This window comes from Eubalaena glacialis, chromosome 4, assembly GCF_028564815.1.
Source record: "Eubalaena glacialis isolate mEubGla1 chromosome 4, mEubGla1.1.hap2.+ XY, whole genome shotgun sequence".
NCBI lineage: Eukaryota > Metazoa > Chordata > Mammalia > Artiodactyla > Balaenidae > Eubalaena > Eubalaena glacialis.
In genome coordinates this window covers 109,548,041-109,575,514 of record NC_083719.1, presented here as the reverse complement: position 1 = coordinate 109,575,514, position 27,474 = coordinate 109,548,041, and the positions used below count along the sequence as shown (strand labels likewise).

Here is a 27,474-nt window from a genome sequence, read left to right as displayed (position 1 = left end):
ATTAAACAATAACACCATACAGACATGTTATATGTGCACAAAAAACTCAAACTGCAAATCCTTTGTGTATCAGAAAATGTAGTTCTAACGTCTCATAATTCTAAAGCCTTATGCTCCCACTCTTTAAATTCCTAACCTCTGCCATTCTAGTTTGAGTATACCTGTATCACATACTGGAACAGGATACATTTTTATTACAAACATTATGCATGCTGGCAATAAACAAATCCACCTTAAAAAATATGGAAATATGACTTCTGGTTTCCTGTCTGACACGTAAGGAGCTTAGAAGATGTCATGCCCATCCACACAATCAAAAAGTTGAACAAACTGAAAACCAACAACTGTTCTTAGATCCTTTAGAGAACTGAGATCACAGAGCAAACTGTTGCCTCCAGGATTGGAGACATAGGCAAATACAGAAAATCACAATGTCCTAGAGCAGAAACCTCCAGTCAGTGCAGGACCAATGTAGGAAAACAAACTGTAATTGGTGAATTGCTGGAGGATGAGTGTAGACAGCTGGAGAGTTAAAAAACTCCAGGGGTGCCCAGTCTTAGGAAGGTGTGAACTAGATTTAGTCAGTTAATTCCACAGGACGGAACATAGCAAAAGTGATGGGATATCACAAAGATTCTGACTTCCATCCTGCTTGCCCTCTTGCTCATACTAATGAAAGCCAGTCGCCACATTGTGAGCTGTGCTATGGAGAGACCTGTGGAGCAAGAAACAGGGAGGCCTCCAGCCAACAGCCAGCAAGGAACTGAGGCACTTTTTCCAACTAAGACTCTTGTTAGGATTCAGAGAGGAACTGAACCCTTCCAACAACCACTTTAGTGAGATAGAAAGCTGGTCCTCTCCGTATTGAACCCCGAGATAATTACAGCCCCAGCTGACATCTTAACTGTAGCCTTAGAAAGATCCTAAGTCAGTGCTTGGATTCCTGACCACAGAATCTGTGAGATAATAAAAATCTGTTTTAAGCCACTATGACTTAGATGAACTTGCATCATCTTAGGTAACTAATACTTCATCCAATCCAATCTCTGTATTCTCAGTGAGCTAATGGAAATCAGGAGAGGTTTGATACCTTGCCTGAACTCTTGAGACTCAGAACAGACCAGAAGCTAGGCCCTGGTTGGGGTTCTCTCGGTGATTTACAATGCCTTTCTGCAATTTGGCGGTATGGAAATTTGCCTGGCCTGTTCTTCTTAACAAAGCCTACCCTCAAAAGAAACTATTTTACCAGAGCCTAACTGACTAGGGTTTTACCAGAAACTAACCAACTTTGGGGAAGGGAAATATCCAACTCCAGCCTCCTCTAGCCTTTCTGTCTCAACTGAGGAGTAAAAACCAAAACTGAGAAGCACTTATATAGGTCACAGCCCAGGGGCACAGGCTCACTGAAAGACTGAAACCTAACCACAGCAGTATATAATGCTTCCCCACGCCCAACATCTTACCAATACATCAACAGGGCTCCTGTGCAACAGGGAAATATAACTGAAAGAACTGGACATCTCAGACCTTACTTAAGGAGAAGTCTCTAGGGAAACCAAAGACAACAGGGCACAAAAACAAGGACACCAAAGGAAATTTTATCCTGTGACACCTACAACTACAGCAAACAGTAAATAAAGCCTAACCCCCACTCAGATAAACATAAAAATTCATACTACAGGCCTATTTCCCTCAGTTCCTTTTACCCAGAGTATTATCACATATGACTTTCAACAAAAATTACAAGGCATACTAAAAACAATATGGCGACAGGATTCAAGTATTCTATAATCTTTAAAAACTGTTGAAAATGTAATCATTGATAATATATATCATAGATGATAAATTATACACAATAACTTAAATGCACAGGTAAACGTGTTCACTAAAATAAACATTCATTTTATGCTTAAGTAAATTTGAACCTTTCCCATTAAAGTCAGGAGAAGCAAGAATGTTTAGCCATCACTGACACTATTCAGCATTATACTGGAGGTCTTAGTCAGTGCAGTAAGATATTAATAGGGAAAAAAGTATATGTATCAGAATTAAGACTGAAAAAAAATGTCACTATATGGAGAAATTTAGGAAATATAAAATGTTCAGTATGGTGTCTGGATAAAAATTAGTATATAAAAATTATTAGTTGCCTATACGCTAGTTAAAAAAAAAATCGAACTAGGAAATGTAACAGCAAAACAATATAATTCAGAATAGCAACAAAAATCCATAAAAAATCTAGAAAAAACCTAGCAAAAAATGTGCAGAACCTACATGATGAAAATTTTAAGCTTACTAAAAGAACATGAAAAGGTCTGTATAAATGAAGATGTATGCCATGTTTCTCAATGGCATTACTCAAAATTTTATAGATGTCAATTCTCATCCAATTACATTCTAGATTCAATGCAATCCTAAAGTAAACACCTACAGGATTTAAAAGATGCATTATGAAATATCTCAAAGAAAAAATATAAAAAATAACATAATAAAGACCCATGTTACAACAATCCAGCTTAAAAATAAGACATTACCAATACAGTTTAAAAAGAAGAACTATGTACTAAGTAACTGCAGCAATTAAAACAGTACAGTAACTGCACAGGTGTAAACATATGTAACCAAAAGAACAGGACAGATTTCAGGAACAGTCTCTTTAAATATATGAAAATGTAGTATATAATAAAGGTGACATTTCATATCACTAATAAAAAGACTGGCTATTTAATAAACTGTTTTTAAATAGCTGATTAACATGAAAGAAAAGTTAGACTCCTACCTCATGCCTCACAGATCAAAGAGCTAAATGTAAAAAACAATATTATAAAAGTAGTAAAAGGGAAGATGGTGGAGCAGATATCAGCAGGAATCTGTATCCCCACCACAACAATTGTACTGGCAGAATCTGTCTGCTGTTATCTATTCTGAAACTAGAGTCTATTCAAGGATTGCAACTTCCAGGGGAAAATGTGGAAGGTAAACTGCAGTTAATTTCAGTCAGCATTAGCTCTTAGCACAGTAGTAACTACCTGCCCAGCCCCGTAGCTGTGTTCTTCGCATATACTATACACAGCTTGTGGGAGCCACGATGAGCAAAAAGGACCATGTCCTCCAAATATCTCTGCTTCTGATCACAGAGGAGCAATGGACAAGGAGGTGGGCAGCGACTGTTGCAAGCTCCTCCCTCTCTGGCTGAAGTGACTTCCAGAGGATTTAAAAAGCCACGCCCTTGCTTTTCCTCCCCGCCCCAATTTTTCATTTTTTCCCCTTTCCAGAGCCAGACATTAAAGACTAGGACATTCAAAAACAATTGCATATACAACAAGGGCAATTACAAAGTGACCATGTATGACCAGGGAAAGGCTCAGAAAAGATCTGAAGAGACCTTAGGATTACACCTCATTCTTCCTTTTATGTTGTTACAAATGTAAGCAAAACAGAATAAAATAGAAATTCATTTATTCTGCCAGTCAGACAGCAAACCAGCTAGCATGTATAGCTACATTCTCCAAGGTATTAGATTTGATCCTGAAGATACAAAGTAAATATACTCAGGGCCCCTAAAGAATTCAAAACATGGTGGGAAAGACTATAGTACAGTTAAGTTACTATGCAAGAAGTTCCATCCTATCACAGAAAAATGAACTAAAAGAGCCGGTGGAAATACACATGAGGTATTATCTAAGTCAGGGGAAAGCTGGCGAAGATTTCATAGAGTTGACATTTGATCTAGGCATCTTAAAGGATGAAGAGAAAATTGGACGTGGAGGGCAGAATTTTCACAGAGGTAACAAAATGTGCACAGGTTAGAAGGGATAAAAGTGGGGCAGGTACCAAGAAGAAGTCAGCCAAGACTACTTACTATGCATATGACTTTGGGCAAAAAACTGAACCTATTTCAACTGAAAAATAAGGATAACGGTATCTTCCTCAGAGAGCTGCTGTGAGGCAAATGAGATGGTAAATCGAGAAGGATGTGAGGCAACCTAGCTATGACATCTTCCACCACTGATTTCCAAAGCTGACTTGGCTGTTCTACCTCAGATTGTCTCCCTCTCCTCTCATGGCTCCTCCAGAAGCTGGTCTACTTGGTAGAAGAGCATAACCTTCTCAATCATATACAATGGTCTAGCACAGTTCCTCACACATGGCATTTACTCAAAACACATTTACTTTTTTTTTTTTCTTCCTCCTTTCTTTAACCAGATGTTCAGAATTCCACTGACAGGCCTTAGAACTGCCCTGCAATCACTGCTGGGGTCCTGATTCTCAACTTGAGAACCAGCATTATGTTTAATAAGCACCCCACCCACTCTGTACATGTATTACTTCATACTTACAGGTTGAGGCTGTTCTGCAATACAGCAGTTGAAACACAACCAGAATTCACTCATGCTTACAGTCCAAGTTATAAATGAGCACCAATGAAGTTTCCAAATCTCAACTCAGGAAGCTTCACAAAGCAGGCTTCTCAATATGATAAATGTCCAAAGATGCCAAAATAATAACTTTATTACTTCTCTGTGTTTTTGTTCCTGGAAGTCAAGTATCTTATATAGTCAATCTAACAAAGAAAAGGTCAGACTGTTTCCTTTCTTTGCTTCTGATTCTACAGAGACTCGTTTCTGAACCACCAGGAAAGGTATAAAAATTGTTGTCTTGACTCAGGACCTTAACAGGTAGTCTAGAAAAAAAGAAGAAAAGAAAAGAAGTTACTTTACTTATCTTACCCTTAGAAGCTTTTATTTCTTAAATCTGTGATAAAATTAAGACTATTTCCCCAAAAAGTAAACACTGAAAAAAAAAAAACAAGATTTTAATAAACTGATATTCATTCAATAAAAAAATATTTGAGTACTTTCTCAGTGTCAGGTATTAGGAATACAGCAGTTGAAAGGAGACAGTAATCCTTGCCTTCATAGAGCACTCTATTTTATGACTGTAAAAGCTTTCCCCAAAGCCATGACTCTAAACCTTGTAAGACATAAATGACAGTTATTTTTATATTTGTATAGAAGATCTTCAGTGAAGATTAATGCATATATGTTCAATGTCACAAATATGGGTAATAAGGCATGAATTTAGGACCCTGATTCTACACAGTCCAGAGGACATGTCCTCCAACATACTAGAGGACAATGACATGTTAAGATCTAAACATATGTTCAAAGAGGAAGATAAGAAGGAAGAAAATGTACATTCTTGCCACAGTAAAATTCAGAACCTGGAATGCTTATTTTCAAGGAGAGGTGAACATTTCTTATGTCACCCAAACTCTTAAACAAAGAAGTAGCAGTCTTGCAATTGGCTCTGTCCAATGAATTGGGTAAATACTATGAAGGTTTGTAAGCTCAAAAGAATTGTATGTTTCATTTACTTCCTTAGCGAGAATGTAAGAGCAAAGGGTTAAATTCACAACATCATGAATATTATTTCAGGGCTATTTACTTAACAAGCTTAATTCCTCCCTGAATCAAAGACCATGGCCATTAAAATATCATTGTGAAATCTCTTTTAACCAATTTTATGAAAACAAATATGCCTTTGTTTGAAACTGAAAATTCCTTATGCTCATCACTGCTGATGCAGCACATACAAACGTGAATTACTCTGTTTCAAATCTACTGGATTTGAAATCTGAGGTTTTAAAATCTATTATTTGATTTACTCCATCATCATATTTTCTCATCTACATATAGAGCTAGGCAATTTCCTTTTTATTTGTAATTTACCTTTGCCAGAAACCACCTTCAAATACTAATTTTACATGCTAAAGTGTTTTATTTTCTTCTATTTTTAACTGAGTATACATTCCTTCTGTTTAACACTTAAAAGCAGTAGATGACTTCCGTATTTACAATCAACATTTTTGCAGATTCAAATTTCCTTCCTATTTAGAGTAAAGCTGTTCCTTATTTTACAAATTTCAAAATATACATTTTCCCATTCCCATGTACTACTCTGAAAATGACATTCACAATATTTCCTCTTTCTTAATATTTAGTTGAAGAATGACTCTTTAAAGTACAATAATTTGTGCTTCTATTTGTGGAGATAAGACAGAAAGGATACTTAAGAATATCGACCTAGGTAATAGATATGATGAAATACATTTTCAAACCAAGGGGATGTTTGCAACTCCACAGGTTTTTATTTGTTAAGTAAACATATAAATCTAAAAATGTTTCAAACATGCCTTGGAATATCATACCAATACACTTTTTCCATTTTCTTGCTTTTCTAAACAAAATTCCTTTTTAGAATTTTTTTCAAATGTATATATACTTAAAACACATTTATACATAAACACGTTATAGAGAAGTACTGAATCTGTCACAAAAAGTTTCAACACTACCACTAATAATAAATATATTAACAGGTACTTTCACTTCTTGAGCTCAAAGTTGCTTAAATCATGTCCATTTTGAAAACCTTACTTTAAAAAAAAAAATCTTAAGATAACAAAAGAAGTGTCACTTTGCAACAACATCAACAACTAAACTTGGCTTTAAACACAGCTCAGCACATTCCACACATAAATGAGGGGTCAAACTGGGCTACAGCACCAGAGAGTATTTCACGAACTCATAGTTTCATTAGACATAAGATTTTAGAAAAGCTTAAGTGAACTGTCAGGCCACTTAGTGACTGGCAGAGATTCCTTGCATTAAAAGTTCAGTCTCTTGACTTTTAAAGAGATTGGCATGAGTAAAAAAGTGTAGTAGTATTCTCTGGTCAAAAGTATAACCTCCTCAGTCCCCTCCCCTCCTCCTCACTTCCCACACCTACAAATGCTGCAGATATAAGCTTTATACTTGTGGGAACAGTTTTGCTGCTGACAATATGAAAAATTTATGTCCCAACATCGTACCCACAAATTAATAAACTTGTTTAGGTCAACTTCCAAAGAAACAACAATAAAGCCATGATTTGAAAAACAAGGCAATGAGGCATACCTTTTAAGACAAATAATTTCTTCCCTTTTTTTTTTTAATGTGGAATACTTTAACTCAGTTGAGGTATTGAGCATGCTCAGTTTGTGTGAAACAGAATCAGATGTTTAGAATTTAGACTTTGATATAAGAGATGTGTGGCAGTTGTTAGTACTACACTAATTTTTAGCAATGTTAACTTGGGCAAGTGACAAGCTCTATCATTAGTTATAAAAAATGGAATGCTTCACTGCCAATGTCACAGGTCTGAAATGAGGGCTAAATTAGGATATACATAAGGGCACTGCATATATCATAAAGAGCTATACTGATACAAGATGCTCTTTTATTTGTTATCAAAATTAAAGTAGCTAATAGCAGAATGAAGTAGCAAAAATAATTAATTTGTAATAGCTGTAAATTTTTAGGAAACAGCCTAAAAGTCTATTCAAAAAAAAAAAAAAAAAAAAAGAATAAAAATTTTTAAAAATGAACTGAGACAACCTACGGAATGGGAGAAAATATTTGCAAACACTGCAACCCACAAGGGCTTAATTGCCAAAATATACAAACAGCTCATACAACTCAACAACAAAAAAAAAACAAACAACTCAATTGAAAAATGGGCAGAGGACCTAAAGAGACATTTCTCCAAAGAAGAAATACAGGTGGTCAATAAGCACATGAAAAGATGCTCAACATCGCTCATTATTAGAGAAATGCAAATCAAAACTACAATGAGGTACCACCTCACACGGGTCAGAATGGTCTACAAAGAACTAAAAAGTCTACAAAGAACAAAGGCTGGAGAGGGTGTGGAGAAAAGGGAACCCTCCTACACTGTGGGTGGGAATGTAAATTGGTACAGACACTATGGAAAACAGTATGGAGGGTCCTCAGAAAACTAAAAATACAATTACCGTATGATCCAGCAATCCGACTCCTGGGCATATACCCAGACAAAACTATAATTCAAAAAGATACATGCACCCCTATGTTCATAGCAGCACTATTTACAATAGCCAACACTTGGAAACAACCTAAATGTCCATCAACAAATGAATGGATAAAGAAGATGTGGTATATATATACAATGGAATACTACTCAGCCATAAAAAAGAACAAAATAATGCCATCTGCAACAACATGGATGCAAGTAACGATTATCATAGTAAGTGAAGTAAGTCAGAAAGAGCAAGACAAATACCATATGATATCATTTATATGTGGAATCTAACATATGACACAAATGAACTTACCTATGAAACAGAATCATGGACATAGAGAATAGACTGTGGTTGCCAAGGGGGTGGGGGGCAGGAGGGGGATGAACTGGTATTTGGGGTTAGTAGATGCAAACTATTACATATAGAATGGATAAACAACAAGGTCCTACTGTATAGCACAGAGAACTATATTCAATATCCTATGATAAACCATAATGGAAAAGAATATGAAAACGAATGTGTATGTCTGTAACTGAGTCACTTCGCTATACAGCAGAAATTAACACATTATAAATCAACCATACTTCAATTAAAAATTTTTTTAAAAAAAAGAATAAACAAATAGGGACTTCCCTGGTGGTGCAGTGGTTAAGACTCCACACTCCCAATGCAGGGAACTAGATCCCACATGCATGTTGCAACTAAGAGTTCGCACGCCACAACTAAGGAGCACACGTGCCGCAACTAAGACCCGGCACAACCAAATAAATATATATATATATAAAAAAAAGAGTAAACAGATAGCATTTTAAACTGAAAAAAAATGAATGGTGCTCCATTCATACAAAAGAACACTATACAAAATGAAAATGAATGGTAGTTTCATCCAACACACTGGACAATTCTCAGTGCCATGTTATTGAGGGAAAGAAGGCACAAAACAATATACATGGAATGATTTCCTTTATACGAATTTCAAAAACAAGTTCAACTAAACTATTTTGTTTAGAGATGCATATAGAAGTATAAAAGTAAAGCAAGAAAATTATAACAGAAGTCAGGAAAGTTGTTAGGGCTGAGGGCAGGAATTAAGAATTAGGAAGAGATGCGTAAGAGCTCCTGGAACACTGACAATATTCTGCCTCTTGACTTAAGTGGTAGTTAGTTACACAGGTACTTGCTTTATAATTTTGTATTAAATAGTACATTTATGGTCTATGCAATTTTTTATATATCTTTAAATAATAACAATTTAAATAATATATAAGTAAAAGAAGCAAATACTAACAATTTCAAGTTGTTTGTAACAGAGTGATGGAAATGCAAAATACAATGTCAAGTAAAAATGAACACCCTTTGCTAGAGACTTTGAAAGACCTGGTAAAATTTGGGAGGTTTGAGTGGGGAAAGGGGTGATGAGGTCTGAAGTTCTACAAGATGCCAAAGAGATTTCCAACAGAAATGCAAAAATTACTAATCAATGACCAAGTCTGAATTCTCAGTAAAGCTTATTCATAGCTGCACCAGCACTAAATCTGTCCCAACCTAGTTAAAATCATTCTTTGATATTGACTTGTGGTACAAGATCCTATTGGAAAAGAAAAAACAAAAATACAAAAACCAACCCATTCTGAAAAGAGCTTTCAAACTACATACTTATCACAGACCTACTTTTCTGTGGCTAATCAAAGTTCAGTCAAGCCACTGTTCCCTGAACTCAGTTATAAAAGGCACAGACAGGGGCACATGCAACTACTGAAATAAGAGGGTTAGTTTTTTTTCTTAGAATGACTGCTTATGTGTTAGTCTTTCCCACAGTTTCGTGTTAATGTAATCACATGGTACTTTTTTTTTTAAGATCTGGCTTTTTAAATTCAGCATGTTTTTGAGATTTACCATGATGCCTCTATTAGCTAATTCACATAGATTTCCATTGTGTAGACACAGCACAATTTAACTTCATATTTAGTATTTCCAGTTTTTGGCTGTTAAAAATAATGCTGCTATGAATTAGTGTATACAAATATCCATGTAAACAGAAATTTTCATTTCTCCTGAGTAAATATTTAGAAAGAGAAATGCTGAGTCATATTTTAAGTATAATTTTAACTTTATAAGAAACTGTTTACCAGTTTTCCAAATCAGTTGTGCCATTTTGCATTTGTACCAGCAATGTATGAGAGTTCCAGCTGTTCCACATCCTACCAACACTTTGTATCGTCAATCTTGTTACTTTTAGTCATTCTAGTGGGTATGAAGTACTACCTTGCTGTGGTTTTAATTTGCACTTTCCTGATAACTAATGGTATTTAGTCTTTTCATGTGCTTGCTAGCCATTCGTATTATCTTCTTTGGTTAAGTATATTCACATCTTTTGCCCATTTTTTAATTTAGTTGCCTTATTCAGTTGTGTTCCTTACATATTCTGGAGCAGGCCCTTTGTCTTGTAAGTGTATTGTGAAGATTTTTTCCTGGTCTTTGTCTTTCCATTTTTTAAAAAATAGCACCTTTCGGAACTTCCCTGGTGGTCCATTGGTAGAGAATCCGCCTTTCAATGCAGGGGACGTGGGTTTGATCCCTGGTCAGGGAACTAAGACCCCACATGCCACAGGGCAACTAAGCCCGTGCACTACAACTACAGAGCCCACACGCCCTGGAGTCTGCGTGTCACAACTAGAGAGAAAACCCGTGTGCCACAACTAGAAAGATGCCTGCGCACTGGAACAAAAGATCCCACATGCCTCAACGAAGATCCTTCGTGCGGCAACTAAGACCCGACACAGCCAAATAAATAACTATTTTAAAAAATAGCATCTTTCAAAGAGTTTAAGTTTTTTAATTTAACAAAATCTAGTTTATCTATTTCATCTTTTATGATTTGTGTTTTGTGTTCTAAGAAATTTCTGCATATCCTCCAAACATAGCTTTCCTTGGATTATTTTTTCTTCTAGAACTTTTAGTTTTTACTTTTCAGTCTATAATCAATTTTTAGTTATTTCTGGTGGTATAAAGTAAAGGTCAAAGATTCCTTTTTTACATGGATAGCCCATTGTTCCAGCTCATCTGCTGAAGGATATCTCTTTGCCTATTGACTTGATTTGGCACTTTTCACTGAAAATCATGTAACTGTAGGTTTGTGTCCATTTCTGGGCTGATTATTACACTGGTTTATGCCTATACTAGAACCAGACTATCTTGACTGCTATACTTTTTTTATTATTACTATTTTACTTTTTTTTTTGGCTGTGTTGGGTCTTAGTTGTGGCATGCGGGGATCTTCGTTGCGGCATGCGGGATCTTTCATTGGGGTGCACGGGCTCTTTGTCGTGGCATGCAGGCTTCTCTCTAGTTGTGGTGCATGGGCTCCAGAGCGTGCAGGCTCAGTAGTTGCGGCGTGCGGGCTTAGCTGCCCTGCGCAGCATGTGGGATCTTAGTTCCCAGACCAGGGATCAAACCCGCGTCTCCTACACTGGAAGGCGGATTCTTAACCACTGGACCACCAGGGAAGTCCCTTGACTGCTATACTTTTATACTAAGACTTGAAGTCAGGTAGTGATAAGTCTTCCAAATTATTCTTTTCCAAGGTTACTTTGGATTGTCTAGATGCTTTGCATTTCCATATGCATTTGAGAATCAATTTGTCAGTTTCTACAAAAAAGCCTCCTCTGAATCTGATTAGGATTCCATTTATTTTGACAATTATTTGGAGATTTACATTTTAACAATAGAGTATCTAACCCATTAACATGGCACATCCAATAGTCTGTAGTTCTCAGTGTACAGGTTTTCTATGTATTTTGTTGCATCGTTTTTGTTTTTTAACTTTGTTTACAGCTTTCATATGAAAGCTTTTTTTTTTTTTTTTTGGCTGTGCTGCGTGGCTTGCAGGATCTCAGTTCCCCGACCAGGGATGGAACCTGGGGCTATGGCAGTGAAAGCGCCGAGTCCTACCCACTAGACTGCCAGGGAACTTCCCATATGAAAGCTTTAAAGTCTTATGTAGTCAAACATCAATTTCCATTACAGATTAGGTGGTTTATCTTACTTTGGACAAATTTTCATCATGGACCGGGGGTTTCTTTTACTTATCCCAGGATTATAAACCTATCATCCCACATAGTTTCATTTAGGTTTACTTTATAAATTAACTTGGACATTACTATTTTATGGGTATAGTTAGGTAACATTTTCACGGTCTACTCAGGCTTTTTCTTTCTAACATCCTCCTTTTCGCCTTAATTAAAAACTCAAGTACTTAATGCCAAACATATACATATGTAGGGGAGAGATTCTTATATTGGCTCAAACCTGAAAGAGTTTGCAACACGGAGCAAAGTAATAACATAAGAAAACTACTGTCCCCTTCTCTAATGCCCACACTTCTCCCCCCTGTATGAGACTGAATACCATATTTCCTCTCTTTAACAATAAATCCTCCTTTTCCTTTCCTGCTACTTTCCTTCTTTCTTTTTTCCAGTTTCTCTCTCTCCCTTTTTCTTTCTCCCTTTTCCATGTCTTCATCCACTCTCCTTAAACCCTTTGTTAGTTATGTAGAGTTAGAAACAATTTTGTGACACATAGTAGATTCTCAATTTATTAGTTCATGGATTGAAAGTTATCTTAATACTCTGAACTTTTCTCCTGCTTCTAGGTAGATATTTACACCCACCTGCTAATGAACATCTCATGTGGTCTCCTTGTTCATTTAAACACATTATTTTTAACACTAAATTTACATATCTGTGTCTGCGTTACCTTTCTTGGTGGGTGGCACCACCATGCAATGTTTACCAAGCAACACATACTCAAATTCTAACCCACTACCTGCAGTTCTGTGAATAAAACCATACTGTAAAATGTTTTCTTATATGTAAACGAGCCTTTACTGTTATTCAAAAATTAATACAAGCACAAAGATTTTTAAAAATTGATACATAATAAAAAGCTATTTAAAATGGCAAATCACACCTATCCCTCTCCATCTGTTAGTGGCAGTCATTTTTAACTTATCAAGGTATTTCTTTTGATATTTATGAGTAAAATGACAATTGCTATTTCTTGTTATTTTTAGATAATTTAAACTGATGTTCTGTTAAAACAGATAAGGATACGTCTTTTTTTTAATCACTGCCTACCCTCAAACTCCCTTTCACTATCGTCATCAGTGATAATTAATTTTTGGTTGGATCAATACTCAATGTTTGTTATTATAATTGCCACTGATGAAACAAGTAACCTATTTGAATTAGCTATCCTTTCTTGAATAATCTTTTGTTTTCCTGAGGTTAATAGCACCCGAGAATTTGTGTTTGCTTAGTTTTTCTATGTACCTATACCAGAACTGCAAAACACTTTAATTAGACCTGTAAAAGACCTGTAATTTCCAAATACCCGAACATGTCAGTAAATGTACTGACTCAAATTTTCTTTTGGTTTCTTCACAGAACTTCCTAGCCTCTTACTTCAATCTTTACTAGCTGCTCTCAAGGCATGCTCCTTCGGTTCCTTTCCTACATTGATGTCCTGTTTCTGAGGATCACCTCTTCCTTTTTTCATCCTCCTCAGCTTATTTTGTAAAATCACACATTCCACTAGCTTATTAAGAAAGGGTACACGGAAGAAAAATGTTTTAAATGCTTGCATTTGACATTTGATTGACCATTTGGTTAAATATAGAATACCAAGTTAAAGATCTTTTCCTCAGGATTTTAAAGGCATTGTTTCACTGTTTACTACCTTCAAGAGTTGCTGCTGAGAAGTCTGGTGGCATTTTATTTTTGTTTCCTTTCTGGTGATGTATTTCTCCCTTCTCTGAAAGGTTTAAAGATTTTTCTCTTTACTTTTGGAATTCTCAAATTTCACAGAGACATAACTTGGTTTGGTCCTTTTTCATTCATTGTGCTGGGGACTGGATGAGCTCTTTCAAACTGAAGAAAAATATTAGTACCTATACCACATGGTTGTTGTGAGAATTACACAAAATACTTATACTTAGCATATGTAAGTGTAAATAATGTTGATGATTACTAATATTTACTCACATTTACCAATTCCTTTGATCACCATTTTTTCTTGCCTCTCAATTCTTCCTTTAAAGTTCCGTTTCCTTCTTCATAAAGTGCTTACTTTAAGAGTTTTTCTTAATAGTACATCCTTTTTAATATTGAGCTACAAGTAGTTAGCTTCACAGTTGTTTCTCTAAAATTGTGGGGGTTTTTTTCAATTTAATTTTGAAATAACTTATAGAAGAGTTGGTAAAACAGAATAGAAATGTCCCATGTACCCTTCACTCAGATACACTAACTATTAACACAAGGTCTGTATTTTGCCCTTAGTCTTGCATGACAGGTTTTTCTTCTTTTTTTAAATTAATTTTTATTGGGATATAGTTGCTTTGCATGACAGTTTAGCTAAGTACAGAATTCTTGGTTGACAGTGTTTTCCTTCAGTCCTTTTTTTTTTTTTGATGTGGACCATTTTTTAAAGTTTTTATTGAATTTGTTACAATATTGCTTCTGTTTTATGTTTCTGGTTTTTTTGGCCCGACGAGGCATGTGGGATCTTAGCTCCTTGACCAGGGCGGAAGGCGAAGTCTTAACCACTGGACTCCCAGGGAAGTCCCTCCTTCACTCCTTTACAGATGTTATTCTGACCACTACTGCTGCTGATGAGAAGTCAACTGTCAATCTAATTTTCGGTCCTTTGAATGTAAATTTGTTTTTTCTCTATGGATGCTTTGAAGACTGTCTTTGCATTTGCCTCCAATTTCACTGACTCTCTAGCTTCAGATTCGTTTTTATTTACGTATGATTCTTTCACCTGTTTCTACTATTTAACTTTTGCTATTAATATTTTCCCCCAAATGATGACTTTCATTTCAATAATCACAATTTTCCTTTTAATTAATTTTATTTGGTTCTTTTCAAAATTTATTTACTTCAGTGTCTTAGTTTTTCATTTAGACACTTCAAATAGACTTATTTTATAGTGTTTTTCTGACTATTCTGGTAAAGCCCAGTGCTCCCTGGTTGAGGAGCAATCCCTGAAGAGCAGTATGCACTTTCTAGTGCTTAGAAACCCATAAGATGAAGTATACAAGTTCAAGTATATGTTTTAATTTATTTTCTTGGCTTGGGATTCTTATATCACATGGATAGTACACATTCATAATACACCCTGGTATCTAGATGCAAGCTTGGAAAGACAGTAATAATGCAGTGATTTAGAACCTAGACTCTGAAACTAGAGAGCCTAAGTTCGAAACCTGCATTCCTCCACTCACTGGATGGATGACCTTGAGCAAATTACTTAACCTCTGTGTGTCTCAGATTGCAATTCTATAAAATGGAGTTTATAACTATCTACCTCAAAGGTGTATGTGAGGATTAAATGAGTAAACTTAAATTGCTTAGAATAGTGCTTAGTACACAGTAAGTTTAAAAATATAAATAAATAAATAAGTTTTTCTTGTTAGTATCATCATCATCATCATCTTCACTATTACATCAATTTTTTTTTTCTCTCCACCCAGAGAACTGAGCAGAGACAAGTCTCCTTGATGCTTACCTAGGCAGGTGGACAAAGATTCTTCTAGTCAGTCTTCCTTTCTTAAACGAAGTAGCACACATACAAAACCACATGAGTCTGTTTATTATAATGTATATTTATTTAAGAGGGCAAGTGAAGCAGGAGCAGTATAAGGTAGTCTATGACACACGGTAAGACTAACAACAGAGGGTTTTCAGTAGATAGTTGGAAAAGTAATTCTAGCTTACTTATTAATTGTAAAAGAAAAAATACATTCATATAATAAACTGTAGTCAGGTTTTTCTCTTAGTATATAGAAGGCTATGTATATCAAAGGATTAAACTTTTAGAAGGGAATGCGTACCATACCTATTTACTGCCTGAACAGGCTGCCTGGTCTGTTTTGCAAAAGGAGGAGGGGAGGTAACTAAAAGGCTTAAAGAATGAGAAGTATGTGTAATCCATGCTTCCTGGTCCAGCATGGAATCCCAAACCATCACCTGGGAATATGACAGTTGATTAGTACAAAGTACAATCTGGGTGTGGAACAAGGTGAGGAGGAGAACAAGCTTTGATACTGTGTTTCAGATTCATCCCCCAAGAGGAAGAATATGACAGTGATTTACATTTGATTGCTACTTGCTTTGTGACTATTGCCTTAGGACTTTTTGTTAACTTGATATTTTCCTCGGAAAAAAATGATATATTTTCGGCAGCCAATGATTTTTTTGGCTGGGAGAAACTTTTACAAGATTAATTTGCTATGGCAACAGAACTATGTCATGCCAAAGAGTTCTTTTAGGAGCTTCCCTGGTGGCGCAGTGGTTAAGAATCCGCCTGCCAATGCAGGGGACACGGGTTCGAGCCCTGGTCCGGGAAGATCCCACATGCTGCGGAGCAACTAAGCCCGTGCACCACAACTACTGAGCCTGCGCTCTAGAGCCCGGGAGCCACAACTACTGAAGCTCGCGTGCCTAGAGCCTGTGCTCCGCAACAAGAGAAGCCACCGCAATGAGAAGCCCGTGCACCACAACAAAGAGTAGCCCCCGCTCGCCACAACTACAGAAAGCCCACACCCAGCAACGAAGACCCAACGCAGCCAAAAATAAATAAAATAAACAAATTAAAAAAAAAAAAGAGTTCTCTTAGTTGTTTCAAATTCCTCCGCCCCAACACTGCCACAAAAATTAACATCAAATTGTGTTATCCAAGTGTCTATCATACCTTCACAAGAGATGACTTACGTTATTAGGTTATCAAGTTTTTTCTCAAGCCAAACACCTAGCACAAACAAAAAAGCCACATACAATGCATAATACTTATATATTTATTACCATTGGCAAATTAAAAATGAGCAATGACAATACAATACCTGTGACAAATGTACGTCCACCACTAAAGACTAGTCAGAGTACCAATTTATGTACAGCTTTGGAGCTCTCAAACTTACCGTAAATTATTGTTTCTTTCCACAGCTGTTTTGGTGTCCGTATGCTTATCCTTAAGACTAAACAGGTTTCCCTATTCTTAGGGTAGAGGAGTAAAGGAAACTAACGCAGAAAAAACAAACCCTAAATAAAGTTACATGAGAGTGGAGTGACAAGTTGGAAAAATTCTGAAAGATTTCAACAAATACACTGTCATTAAATTTACTACAAATAAAACCTATCAAACTAAATCAAACTCATTACAAATACAAACCACTGGAACCCTAAGAAAATCAATAATGGTAACTGGACTATTGCTTCAGGTACTAAGATAAAATTTACATTTTAAAAGAGCCAAAAAGATTTAAAAAAAAAATCTACAGACGTACAAAACTGTTTCCACAGGTTTAAAAAAAAATTCTAGAAAATATCATACTGAAAACCTTTGAGAATTTTTCAGAGAAAACAAGAACAAAATTACATCAATGCTATCAATTACAAATAGGTACATGATATTTTGACCTGTGTTCTAAGGCGCACACAGGAGAAATATGCTGCCCTTAGTCAGAATGAGTCTGTGTTTCTCCAAAAGAAGAATCACTAAGCTCTTTAGTGAAACATACTACAGGCAGATTGAACTCATGGACTCTTAAAATAATAGAAAAATGCAAGTGTCAAACGGGAAAACTTGCTGTTATTTTATATTTTAAAACAGTGTCCTTAGGAATACCTTAAGTGCAGTTCTATAATTATTATTATTTTTTTTAATCTTTTTTTTTTTTAATTTTATTTATTTATTTATTTATTTATGGCTGTGTTGGGTCCTCGTTTCTGTGCGAAGGCTTTCTCTAGTTGCGGCGAGCGGGGGCCACTCTTCATCGCGGTGCACGGGCCTCTCACTGTCGCGGCCTCTCGTTGCGGAGCACAGGCTCCAGACGCGCAGGCTCAGTAATTGTGGCTCACGGGCCTAGTTGCTCCGCGGCATGTGGGATCTTCCCAGATCAGGGCTTGAACCCGTGTCCCCTGCATTGGCAGGCAGATTCTCAACCACTGCGCCACCAGGGAAGCCCCTCTATAATTATTTTTAAAAACAGGGTACAATGACATTCCAAAAAGTTAAAATGAGGTATTTTGGATACTGACTTTAGGAGTCAAGATGGTGGTGTGGGAAGAGGCAGAGTTAGCGTCTCCCCACAACTAGGGCGCCTGCCGGCCGCTGGTGAGGAACTCTAACCTCCAAGGAGATGGGAGGAACCCCAGAGTGAACCGGTAGGATGTAAGTGGACCAAGGTGGAGGAGAAGTGGAGGCCAGGCAAGATCGGCGCCCCTGAGGCCAGGGAGACCAGGAGAAGCAGGCGAGAGGGGCCCTCCACGAGGAGCAGGAGAGGAACAGAGGGCAACTTCCCTGTCCACCCAGGCCCAGGGAGCTGGCTGAGCTCCAAGGCCGATGCCCTGCCCTCCAAGGATCCCCCCGCTGCCCCCTCACCCCGTTCACCCCACCCTGCGCACATTAGTCTTGGGGGCATAGGAGGGAGGCCAGGGAGATCAAGAGAGGCAGGCGGCAGGGGCCCTGCCAGACCCCAGACCAGAGAGCAGGAGAGGAGAGGAGGGCATCTGCCCTGCCCACTCGAGCCCAGGAAACCTTCTGGGCTCCCAGGTGAGGTCCCCTTCCCTCTGAGACCAGGGGTGGGGGTCACGCCTGGGCGCCTTCTGTTCCTTGAGCCTAAGCCCCATTCCCCACAGCCCTCAGGGCCTTTTCCAGCCCTGTGGGTCATGAGCACTGGGCCCGCCCAGCGCCCAAACTTAGCCCTTGCTTAGGCCCCGCCCTCCACAGTCAAGGTCTTCCCCTCCAAGTTTTTTTTTTCCTTTTCCTTCCTCTTTTTTTACTATTGTGGTATTGATGTACCTTCCAGTTGTTAATTCATCTATATTTTTATTTTTACATTCTTTCTAACATATCTGTTAGTTTCCTAGTCTTACTGTATTTTTTACTTTGCAGGATCTTGATTTGCAAGCCCAGGGTCAGGCGGAAGCTCCTGCGGTGGGAGCTCCGAGTCCGAACCACTGGACTAACAGAGAACCTCAGACCCCAGGGAATATTCATTGGAGTGAGGTCTCACAGAGTTCCTCATCTTAGCACCAAGACCCAGCTATACCCAATAGCTTACAAACTCCAGTGTTGGAAGCCTCAGGCCAAAAAACCAGTAAAAAAAACAGGAACACAATCCCACTCATAAAGAAAAAAAAAAAACGAGAGGGCAAAAAAATATGTCACACATGAAGGAGCAAGGTAAAAACCTACAAGACCAGAAAATGAAGAGTAAATAGGGAATCTACCTGAAAAAGAATTCAGAGTAATGACAGTAAAGATAATCCAGAATCTTGCAAATAGAATGGAAGCGCGGATTGAGAAAATACAAGAAATGTTTAACAAACATCTAGAAGAACTAAAGATCAAACAAACAGATATGAACAACACAATAACTGAAATGAAAAACACACTAGAAGGAATCAATAACAGAATAATGGAGGCAGAAGAACAAATAAGTGAGCTGGAAGACAAAATGGTGGAAATAACTGCCGAGAATCAGAATAAAGAAAAAAGAATGAAAAGAATTGAAGACAATCTCAGAGACCTCTGGGACAACACTAAACGCACCAACATTCGAATTATACGGGTCCCAGAAGAAGAAGAGAAAAAGAAAGGATCTGAGAAAATATTTGAAGAGATTATAGTGGAAAACTTCCCTAATATGGGAAAGGAAACAGTCACCCAAGTTCAGGAAGCACAGAGTCCCATACAGGATAAACCCTACGAAAAACACACCAAGACACATATTAATCAAACTAACAAAAATTAAATTCAAACAAAAAATATTAAAAGCAGCAAGGGAAAAACAAAAAATAACATACAAAGGAATCCCCTAAGGTTATCAGCTGATTTTACATTGGAATCTCTGCAGGCCAGAAAAGAATGGCAGGATATACTTACAGTGATGAAAGAGAAACACCTACAACCAAGATTACTCTATCCAGCAAGGATCTCATTCAGATTCGATGGGGAAGTCCAAAGCTTTTCAGACAAACAAAAGCTAAGAGAATTCAGCACCACAAAACCAGCTTTACAACAAATGCTAAAGAAACTTGTCTAAGCGGAAAACACAAGAGAAGAAAAAGACACGCAAAAACAAACCCAAAACAATTAAGAAAATGGTAATAGGAATATACATATCAATAATACTTTGAATGTAAATGGATTAAATGCCCCAACCAAAAGACAGAGACTGGATAAATGGATACAAAGTCAAGACCCATATATATGCTGTCTACAAGACACCCACTTCAGACCTAGGGACACATACAGACTGAAAGCGAAGGGATGGAAAAAGATATTCCATACAAATGGAAATCAAAAGAAAGCTGGTGTAGCAATACTCGTATCAGATAAAACAGACTTTAAAATAAAGATTGTTACAAGAGATAAGGAGGGATACTACATAATGATCAGAAGATCAATCCAAGAAAAAGATATAACAATTATAAATGTTTATGCACCCAACATAGGAGCACCTCAATATATAAGGTAAATGCTAACAACCATGAAAGGAGAAATTGACAGTAACACAATAATAGTAGGGGACTTTAACACCACACTTACACCAATGGACAGATCATCCAAACAGAAAATAAAAAAGGAAACACAAGCTTTACATGAAACAATAGACCAGATAGATTTAATTGATATTTATAGAACATGCCACCCAAACGTGGCAGAATACACTTTCTTCTCAAGTGCACAAGGAACATTCTCCAGGATAAGATCACATCTTGGGTCACAAATCAAGCCTCAGAAAATTTAAGAAAACTGAAATCGTATCAAGCATCTTTTCTGAACCACAACGCTGTGAGACTGGAAATCAATTACAGGAAAAAAACGGTAAAAAACACAAAAACATGGAGGCTAAACAGTGCACTACTAAATAACCAAGAGATGACTGAAGAAATCAAGAAGAAATAAAAAAATACACAGAAACAAATGACAATGAAAACACGACGACCCAAAACCTATGAGACACAGCAAAAGCAGTTCTAAGAATGAAGTTTATAGCAATTCAATCCCACCTGAAGAAACAAGAAAAATCTCAAGTAAACAAACTAACCCTACACTTAAAACAACTAGAGAAAGAAGAACAAAGAAAACCCAAAGTCACTAGAAGGAAAGAAATCATAAAGATCAGAGCAGAAATAAATGAAATAGAAATGAAGAAAACAATAGCAAAGATCAATAAAACTAAAAGCTGGTTCTTTGAGAAGATAAACAAAATTGATAAACTCTTAGCCAGACTCATCAAGAAAAAAAGGGAGAGGACGCAAAACAATAAAATTAGAAATGAAAAAGGAGAAATCACAACTGACGCTGCAGAAATACAACGGATTATAAGAGACTACCTCAAGCAATTATATGCCAATAAAATGGACAACCTGGAGGAAATGGACAAATTCTTCAAAAGGTACAATTTTCCAAGACTGAACCAGGAAGAATTAGAAAATATAAACAGACCTATCACAAGTAATGAAATTGAAACCATAATTAAAAATCTTCCAACAGGAGGAGGAACCACGGAGTAGAAGAACGTGCTCTCACTCCCTCTTGGGAGAACACCAGAATCACAACTAGCTGCTGGACAATAATCGATAGGAAGACACTGGAACTCACCAAAAAAGATACCCCACATCCAAAGACAAAGGAAAAGCCACGATGAGACGGTAGGAGGGGCGCAATCACAGTAAAATCAAATCCCATAACTGCTGGGTGGGTGACTCACAGACTGGAGAACACTTATACCAGAGAAGTCCACCCACTGAAGTGAAGGTTCTGAGCTCCACGTCAGGCTTCCCAACCTGGGGGTCCGGCAACAGGAGGAGGAATTCCTAGAGAATCAGACTTTGAAACCTAGTGGGAATTGATTGCAGGATTTCGACGGGACTGGGGGAAACAGAGCCTCCACTCTTGGGAGGGCACACACAATGTAGTGTGAGCATCGGGACTCAGGGGAAGGACCAGTGACCCCAGGGGAGACCTAACCAGACCTACCTGCTAGTGTTGGAGGGTCTCCTGCAGAGGCTGGGGGGGGTGGGGAGCCAGGTGGGTGTGTGGCTCACCGTGGGGACAAGGACACTGGCAGCAGAAGTTCTGGGAGGTACTCCTTGGCATGAGCCCTCCCAGACTCTGTCATTAGCCCCACCAAAGAGCCCAGGTAGGCTCCAGTGTTGGGTTGCCTCAGGCCAAACAACCAACAGGGAGGGAACCCAGCCCCACCCATCAACAGTCAAGCGGATTACAGTTTTACTGAACTCGGCACACCAGAGCAACAGTCAGCTCTACCCACCACCAGTCCCTCCCATCAAGCCTATTAGATAGCCTCATCCACCAGAGGGCAGAGAGCATAAGCAAGAAGAACTACAATCCTGCAGCCTGTGGGACAAAAACCACATTCACAGAAAGACAGACAAGATGAAAAGGCAGAGGGCTATGTACTAGATGAAGAAACACGATAAAACCCCAGAAAAACAACTAAATGAAGTGGAGACAGGCAACCTTCCAGAAAAACAATTCATAATAATGATAGTGAAGATGATCCAGGACCTCGGAAAAACAATGGAGGCAAAGATCGAGAAGATGCAAGAAATGTTTAACAAAGGCCTGGAAGAATTAAAGAACAAACAAACAGAGATGAACAATACAATAACTGAAATGAAAACTACACTAGAAGGAATCAATAGCAGAATAACTGAGGAAGAAGAACAGTAAGTGACCTGGAAGACAGAATGGTGGAATTCACTGCTGCGGAACAGAACAAAGAAAAAAGAATGAAAAGAAATGAAGACAGCCTAAGAGACCTCGGGGACAATATTAAATGCTACAACATTTGCTTTATAGCGGTCCCAGAAGGAGAAGAGAGAGAGAAAGGACCCGAGAAAATATTTGAAGAGATTATAGTTGAAAACTTCCCTAACATGGGAAAGGAAATAGCCACCCAAGTCCAGGAAGCGCAGCACGTCCCATACAGGATAAACCCAAGGAGAAACACGCCGAGACACATAGTAATCAAACTGGTAAAAATTAAAGACAAAGAAAAATTATTGAAAGCAGCAAGGGAAAAACGACCAACAACATACAAGGGAACTCCCATAAGGTTAACAGCTGATTTCTCAGCAGAAACTCTACAAGCCAGAAGGGAGTGGCATGATATACTTAAAGTGATGAAAGGGAAGAACCTATAACCAAGATTACTCTACCCGGCAAGGATCTCATTCAGATTCGATGGAGAAATCAAAAGCTTTACAGACAAGCAAAAGCCAAGAGAATTCAGCACCACCAAACCAGCTGTACAACAAATGCTAAAGGAACTTCTCTAAGTGGGAAACACAAAAGAAAAGGACCCACAAAAACAAACCCAAAACAAGTAAGAAAATGGTCATAGGAACATACATATTGATAATTACCTTAAACGTGAATGGATTAAATGCTCCAACCAAAAGACGCAGGCTTGCTGAATGGATACAAAAACAAGACCCATATATATACTGTCTACAAGAGACCCACTTCAGACCTAGGACACATACAGACTGAAAGTGAGGGGATGGAAAAAGATAGTCAATGCAAATGGAAATCAAAAGAAAGCTGGAGTAGCTATACTCATATCAGATAAAATAGACTTTAAAATAAAGAATGTTACAAGAGACAAGAAAGGACACTACATAATGATCAAGGGATCAATCCAAGAATAAGACATAACAATTATAAATATATATGCTCCCAACATAGGAGCACCTCAATACATAAGGCAACTGCTAACAGCTATAAAAGAGGAAATCGACACTAACACAATAACAGTGGGGGACTTTAACACCTCACTTACACCAATGGACAGATCATCCAAAATGAAAATAAATAAGGAAACAGAAGCTTTAAATAACACAATAGACCAGATAGATTTGATATTTATAGGACATTCCATCCAAAAACAGCAGATTACACTTTCTTCTCAAGTGCGCATGGAACATTCTCCAGGATATATCACATCTTGGGTCACAAATCAAGCCTCAGTAAATTTAAGAAAATTGAAATCATATCAAGCATCTCTTCTGACCACAACGCTATGAGACTGGAAATCAATTACAGGGAAAAAACCGTAAAAAACACAAACACATGGAGGCTAAACAATACGTTACTAAATAACCAAAAGATCACTGAAGAAATCAAAGAGGAAATCAAAAAATACCTAGAGACAAATGACAATGAAAATACGAAGATCCAAAACCTATGGGATGCAGCAAAAGCAGTTCTAAGAGGGAAGTTGATAGCAGTACAAGCCTACCTCAAGAAACAAGAAAAATCTCAAGTAAACAATCTAACCTTACACCTAAAGGAACTAGAGAAAGAAGAACAAACAAAACCCAAAGTTAGCAGAAGGAAAGAAATCATAAAGATCAGAGCAGAAAAAAATAAAATAGAAACAAAGAAGCAAAGATCAATAAAACTAAAAGCTGGTTCTTTGAGAGGATGAACAAAATTGATAAACCATTAGCCAGACTCATCAAGAAAAACAGGGAGAGGACTCAAATCAATAAAACTAGAAATGAAAAAGGAGAAGTTACAACAGACACGGCAGAAATACAAAGCATCCTAAGAGACTACTACAAGCAACTCTATGCCAATAAAATGGACAACCTGGAAGAAATGGACAAAGGTACAACCTTCCAAGACTGAACCAGGAAGAAACAGAAAATATGAACAGACCTATCACAAGTAATGAAATTGAAACTGTGATTAAAAATCTTCCAACAAACAAAAGTCCAGGACCAGATGGCTTCACAGGTGAATTCTATCAAACATTTAGAGAAGAGCTAACACCCAACGTTCTCAAACTCTTCCAAAAAACTGCAGAAGGAGAAACACTCCCAAATTCATTCTACGAGGCCACCGTCACCCTGATACCAAAACCAGAAAAAGATTTCACAAAAAGGAAAATTATAGACCAATATCACTGCTGAACACAGACGCAAAAATCCTGAACAAAATACTAGCAAACAGAATCTAACAGCACATTAAAAGGGTCATACACCATGATCAAGTGGGATTTACCCCAGGGTTGCAAGGATTCTTCAATATATGCAAATCAATCAATGTGATACACAACATTAACAAATTAAGGAATAAAAACCATATGATCATCTCAATAGATGCAGAAAAAGCTTTTGACAAAATTCAACACCCATTTATGATAAAAACTCTCCAGAAAATGGGCACACCCAATGGTGAAAAGCTGAAAGCATTTCCAGTAGGATCAGGAACAAGACAAGGATGTCCACTCTCTCCAATCTTATTCAACATAGTTTTGGAAGTCCTAGCCACAGCAGACAATAAAAAGAAATAAAAGGAATACAAATTGGAAAAGAAGAAGTAAAACTGTCACTATTTGTCAATGACATGATACTATCCTAAAGATGCCACCAGAAAACTACTAAAACTAATCAATGAATTTGGTAAGGTTTCAGGATACAAAATTAATACACTGAAATCTCTGGCATTCCTATTCACCAACAATGAAAAATCAGAAAGAGAAATTAAGGAAACACTCCCATTTACCACCGCAACAAAAAGAATAAAATACCTAGGAATAAACCTGCCTAAGGAGGTGAAAAACTTGTACTCAGAAAACTATAAAACACTGATGAAAGAAATCAAACATAACATAAACAGATGGAGAAATATACCATGTTTTTGGATTGGAAGAATCAATATTGTGAAAATGACTATACTACCCAAAGCAACCTAGAGATTCGATGCAATCCCTATCAAACTACCAGTGGCATTCTTCACAGAATTAGAACAAAATATCTTACAACTCATATGGAAACACAAAAGACCCCGAATAGTCAAAACAATCTTGAGAAAGAAAAATGGAGTTGGAGGAATCAGGCTCCCTGACTTCTAACTATTATACCACAAAGCTACAGTAATCAAGACAGTATGGTACTGGCACAAAAACAGAAATATAGATCAATGGTACAGGATACAATGCACAGAGATAAACCCACACACATACGGGCACCTAATTTGCGACAAAGGAGGCAAGAACATACAATGGAGAAAAGACAGCCTCTTCAGTAAGTGCTGCTGGGAAAACTGGACAGCTACGTGTAAAAGAATGAAATTAGAACACTCCCTAACACCATACACAAAAATAAACTCCAACTGGATTAAAGACTTAAATGTAAGACCAGACACTATAAAACTTTTAGAGGAAAACACAGGAAAAACACTCCTTGACATAAACCACAGCAAGATCTTTTTTGACCCACTTCCTAGAGTAACAGAAATAAAAACAAAAATAAACAAATGGGACTTAAACTTTAAAGTTTTTGACAGCAAAGGAAACCATAAACAAGACAAAAAGACAACACTCAGAATGGGAGAAAATATTTGCAAATGAAACAACAGACAAAGGATTAATCTCTAAAATATACAAACAGCTCATGGAGCTCAATATCAAAAAAACAAACAATCCAGTTAAAAAATGGGCGGAAGACCTAAATAGACATTTCACAAAGGAAGACATACAGATGGCCAAGAGGGACATGAAAAGATGCTCAACATCACTAAATGCAAATCAAAACCACAATGAGGTATCACCTCACACCACTCAGAATGGCCATTATGAAAAAAGCTAGAAACAATAAATGCTGGAGAGGGTGTGGTGAAAAGGGAACCCTCCTGCACTGCTGGTGGGAATGTAAATTGATACAGCCTCTATGGAGAACAGTATGGAGGTTCCTTAGAAAACTAAAAATAGAACTACCGTATGACCCAGCAATCCCACTACTGGGCATATACCCTGAGAAAACCATAATTCAAAAAGAGACATGCACTACAATGTTCAGTACAGCACTACTTACAATAGCCAGGACATGGAAGCAACCTAAGTGTCATCGACAGATGAATGGATAAAGAAGATGTGGCACATACATACAATGGAATATTACTCAGCCATAAAAAGAAACGAAACTGAGTTATTTGTAGTGAGGTAGACGGACCTAGAGTCTGTCCTACAGAGTGAAGTCAGTAAAAGAAAAACAAATACCGTATGCTAACGCATATATATGGAATCTAAAAACAAAAACAAAAACAAAAACAAATGGTACTGACGAACCTAGCTGCAGGGCAGAAATAAAGAGGTAGACATAGAGAATGGACTTGATGACATGGGGTGGGAGGGCGAAGCTGGGGCGACGTTGAGAGTAGCATCGACATATATACACTACTGAATGTAAAATAGTTGGCTGGTGGGAAGCAGCAGCATAGCACAGGGAGATCGGTTCAGTGCTTTGCGATGACCTAGAGGGGTGGGATAGGGAGGATGGGAGGGAGGCTCAAGAGGGAGGGGATATGGGGACGTATGTATGCACATGGCTGATTTGCTTTGTTATGCAACAGAAACTAACATGGTATCATGAAGTAATTATACTCCAATAAAGATCTATTAAAAAATTAAAAAATAAAATAAAATGAGGTAGTTTCATATTTTAAATGATCTTCAAAATATCTTGAGAAAATTATTTAAATAAATCTGCGAT

General features: G+C 37.5%; 1 protein-coding gene across 4 annotated transcripts in view; it reads right to left on the bottom strand.

The window, feature by feature from the left end:
* CDC42SE2 (CDC42 small effector 2) overlaps positions 1-27,474 on the bottom strand; it is a 130,010-nt gene that overhangs the window by 48,573 nt on the left and 53,963 nt on the right. For all 4 annotated transcript variants that reach the window (XR_009700765.1, XM_061188135.1, XM_061188136.1 and 1 more), the window contains one exon: positions 4,341-4,684. Coding sequence is in view for 3 of the 4 variants with exons in the window: in XM_061188135.1 (XP_061044118.1) it covers positions 4,341-4,394 (54 nt within the window). In the remaining variant the exon portion in view is untranslated. The remainder of the gene's footprint in view (positions 1-4,340; positions 4,685-27,474) is intronic.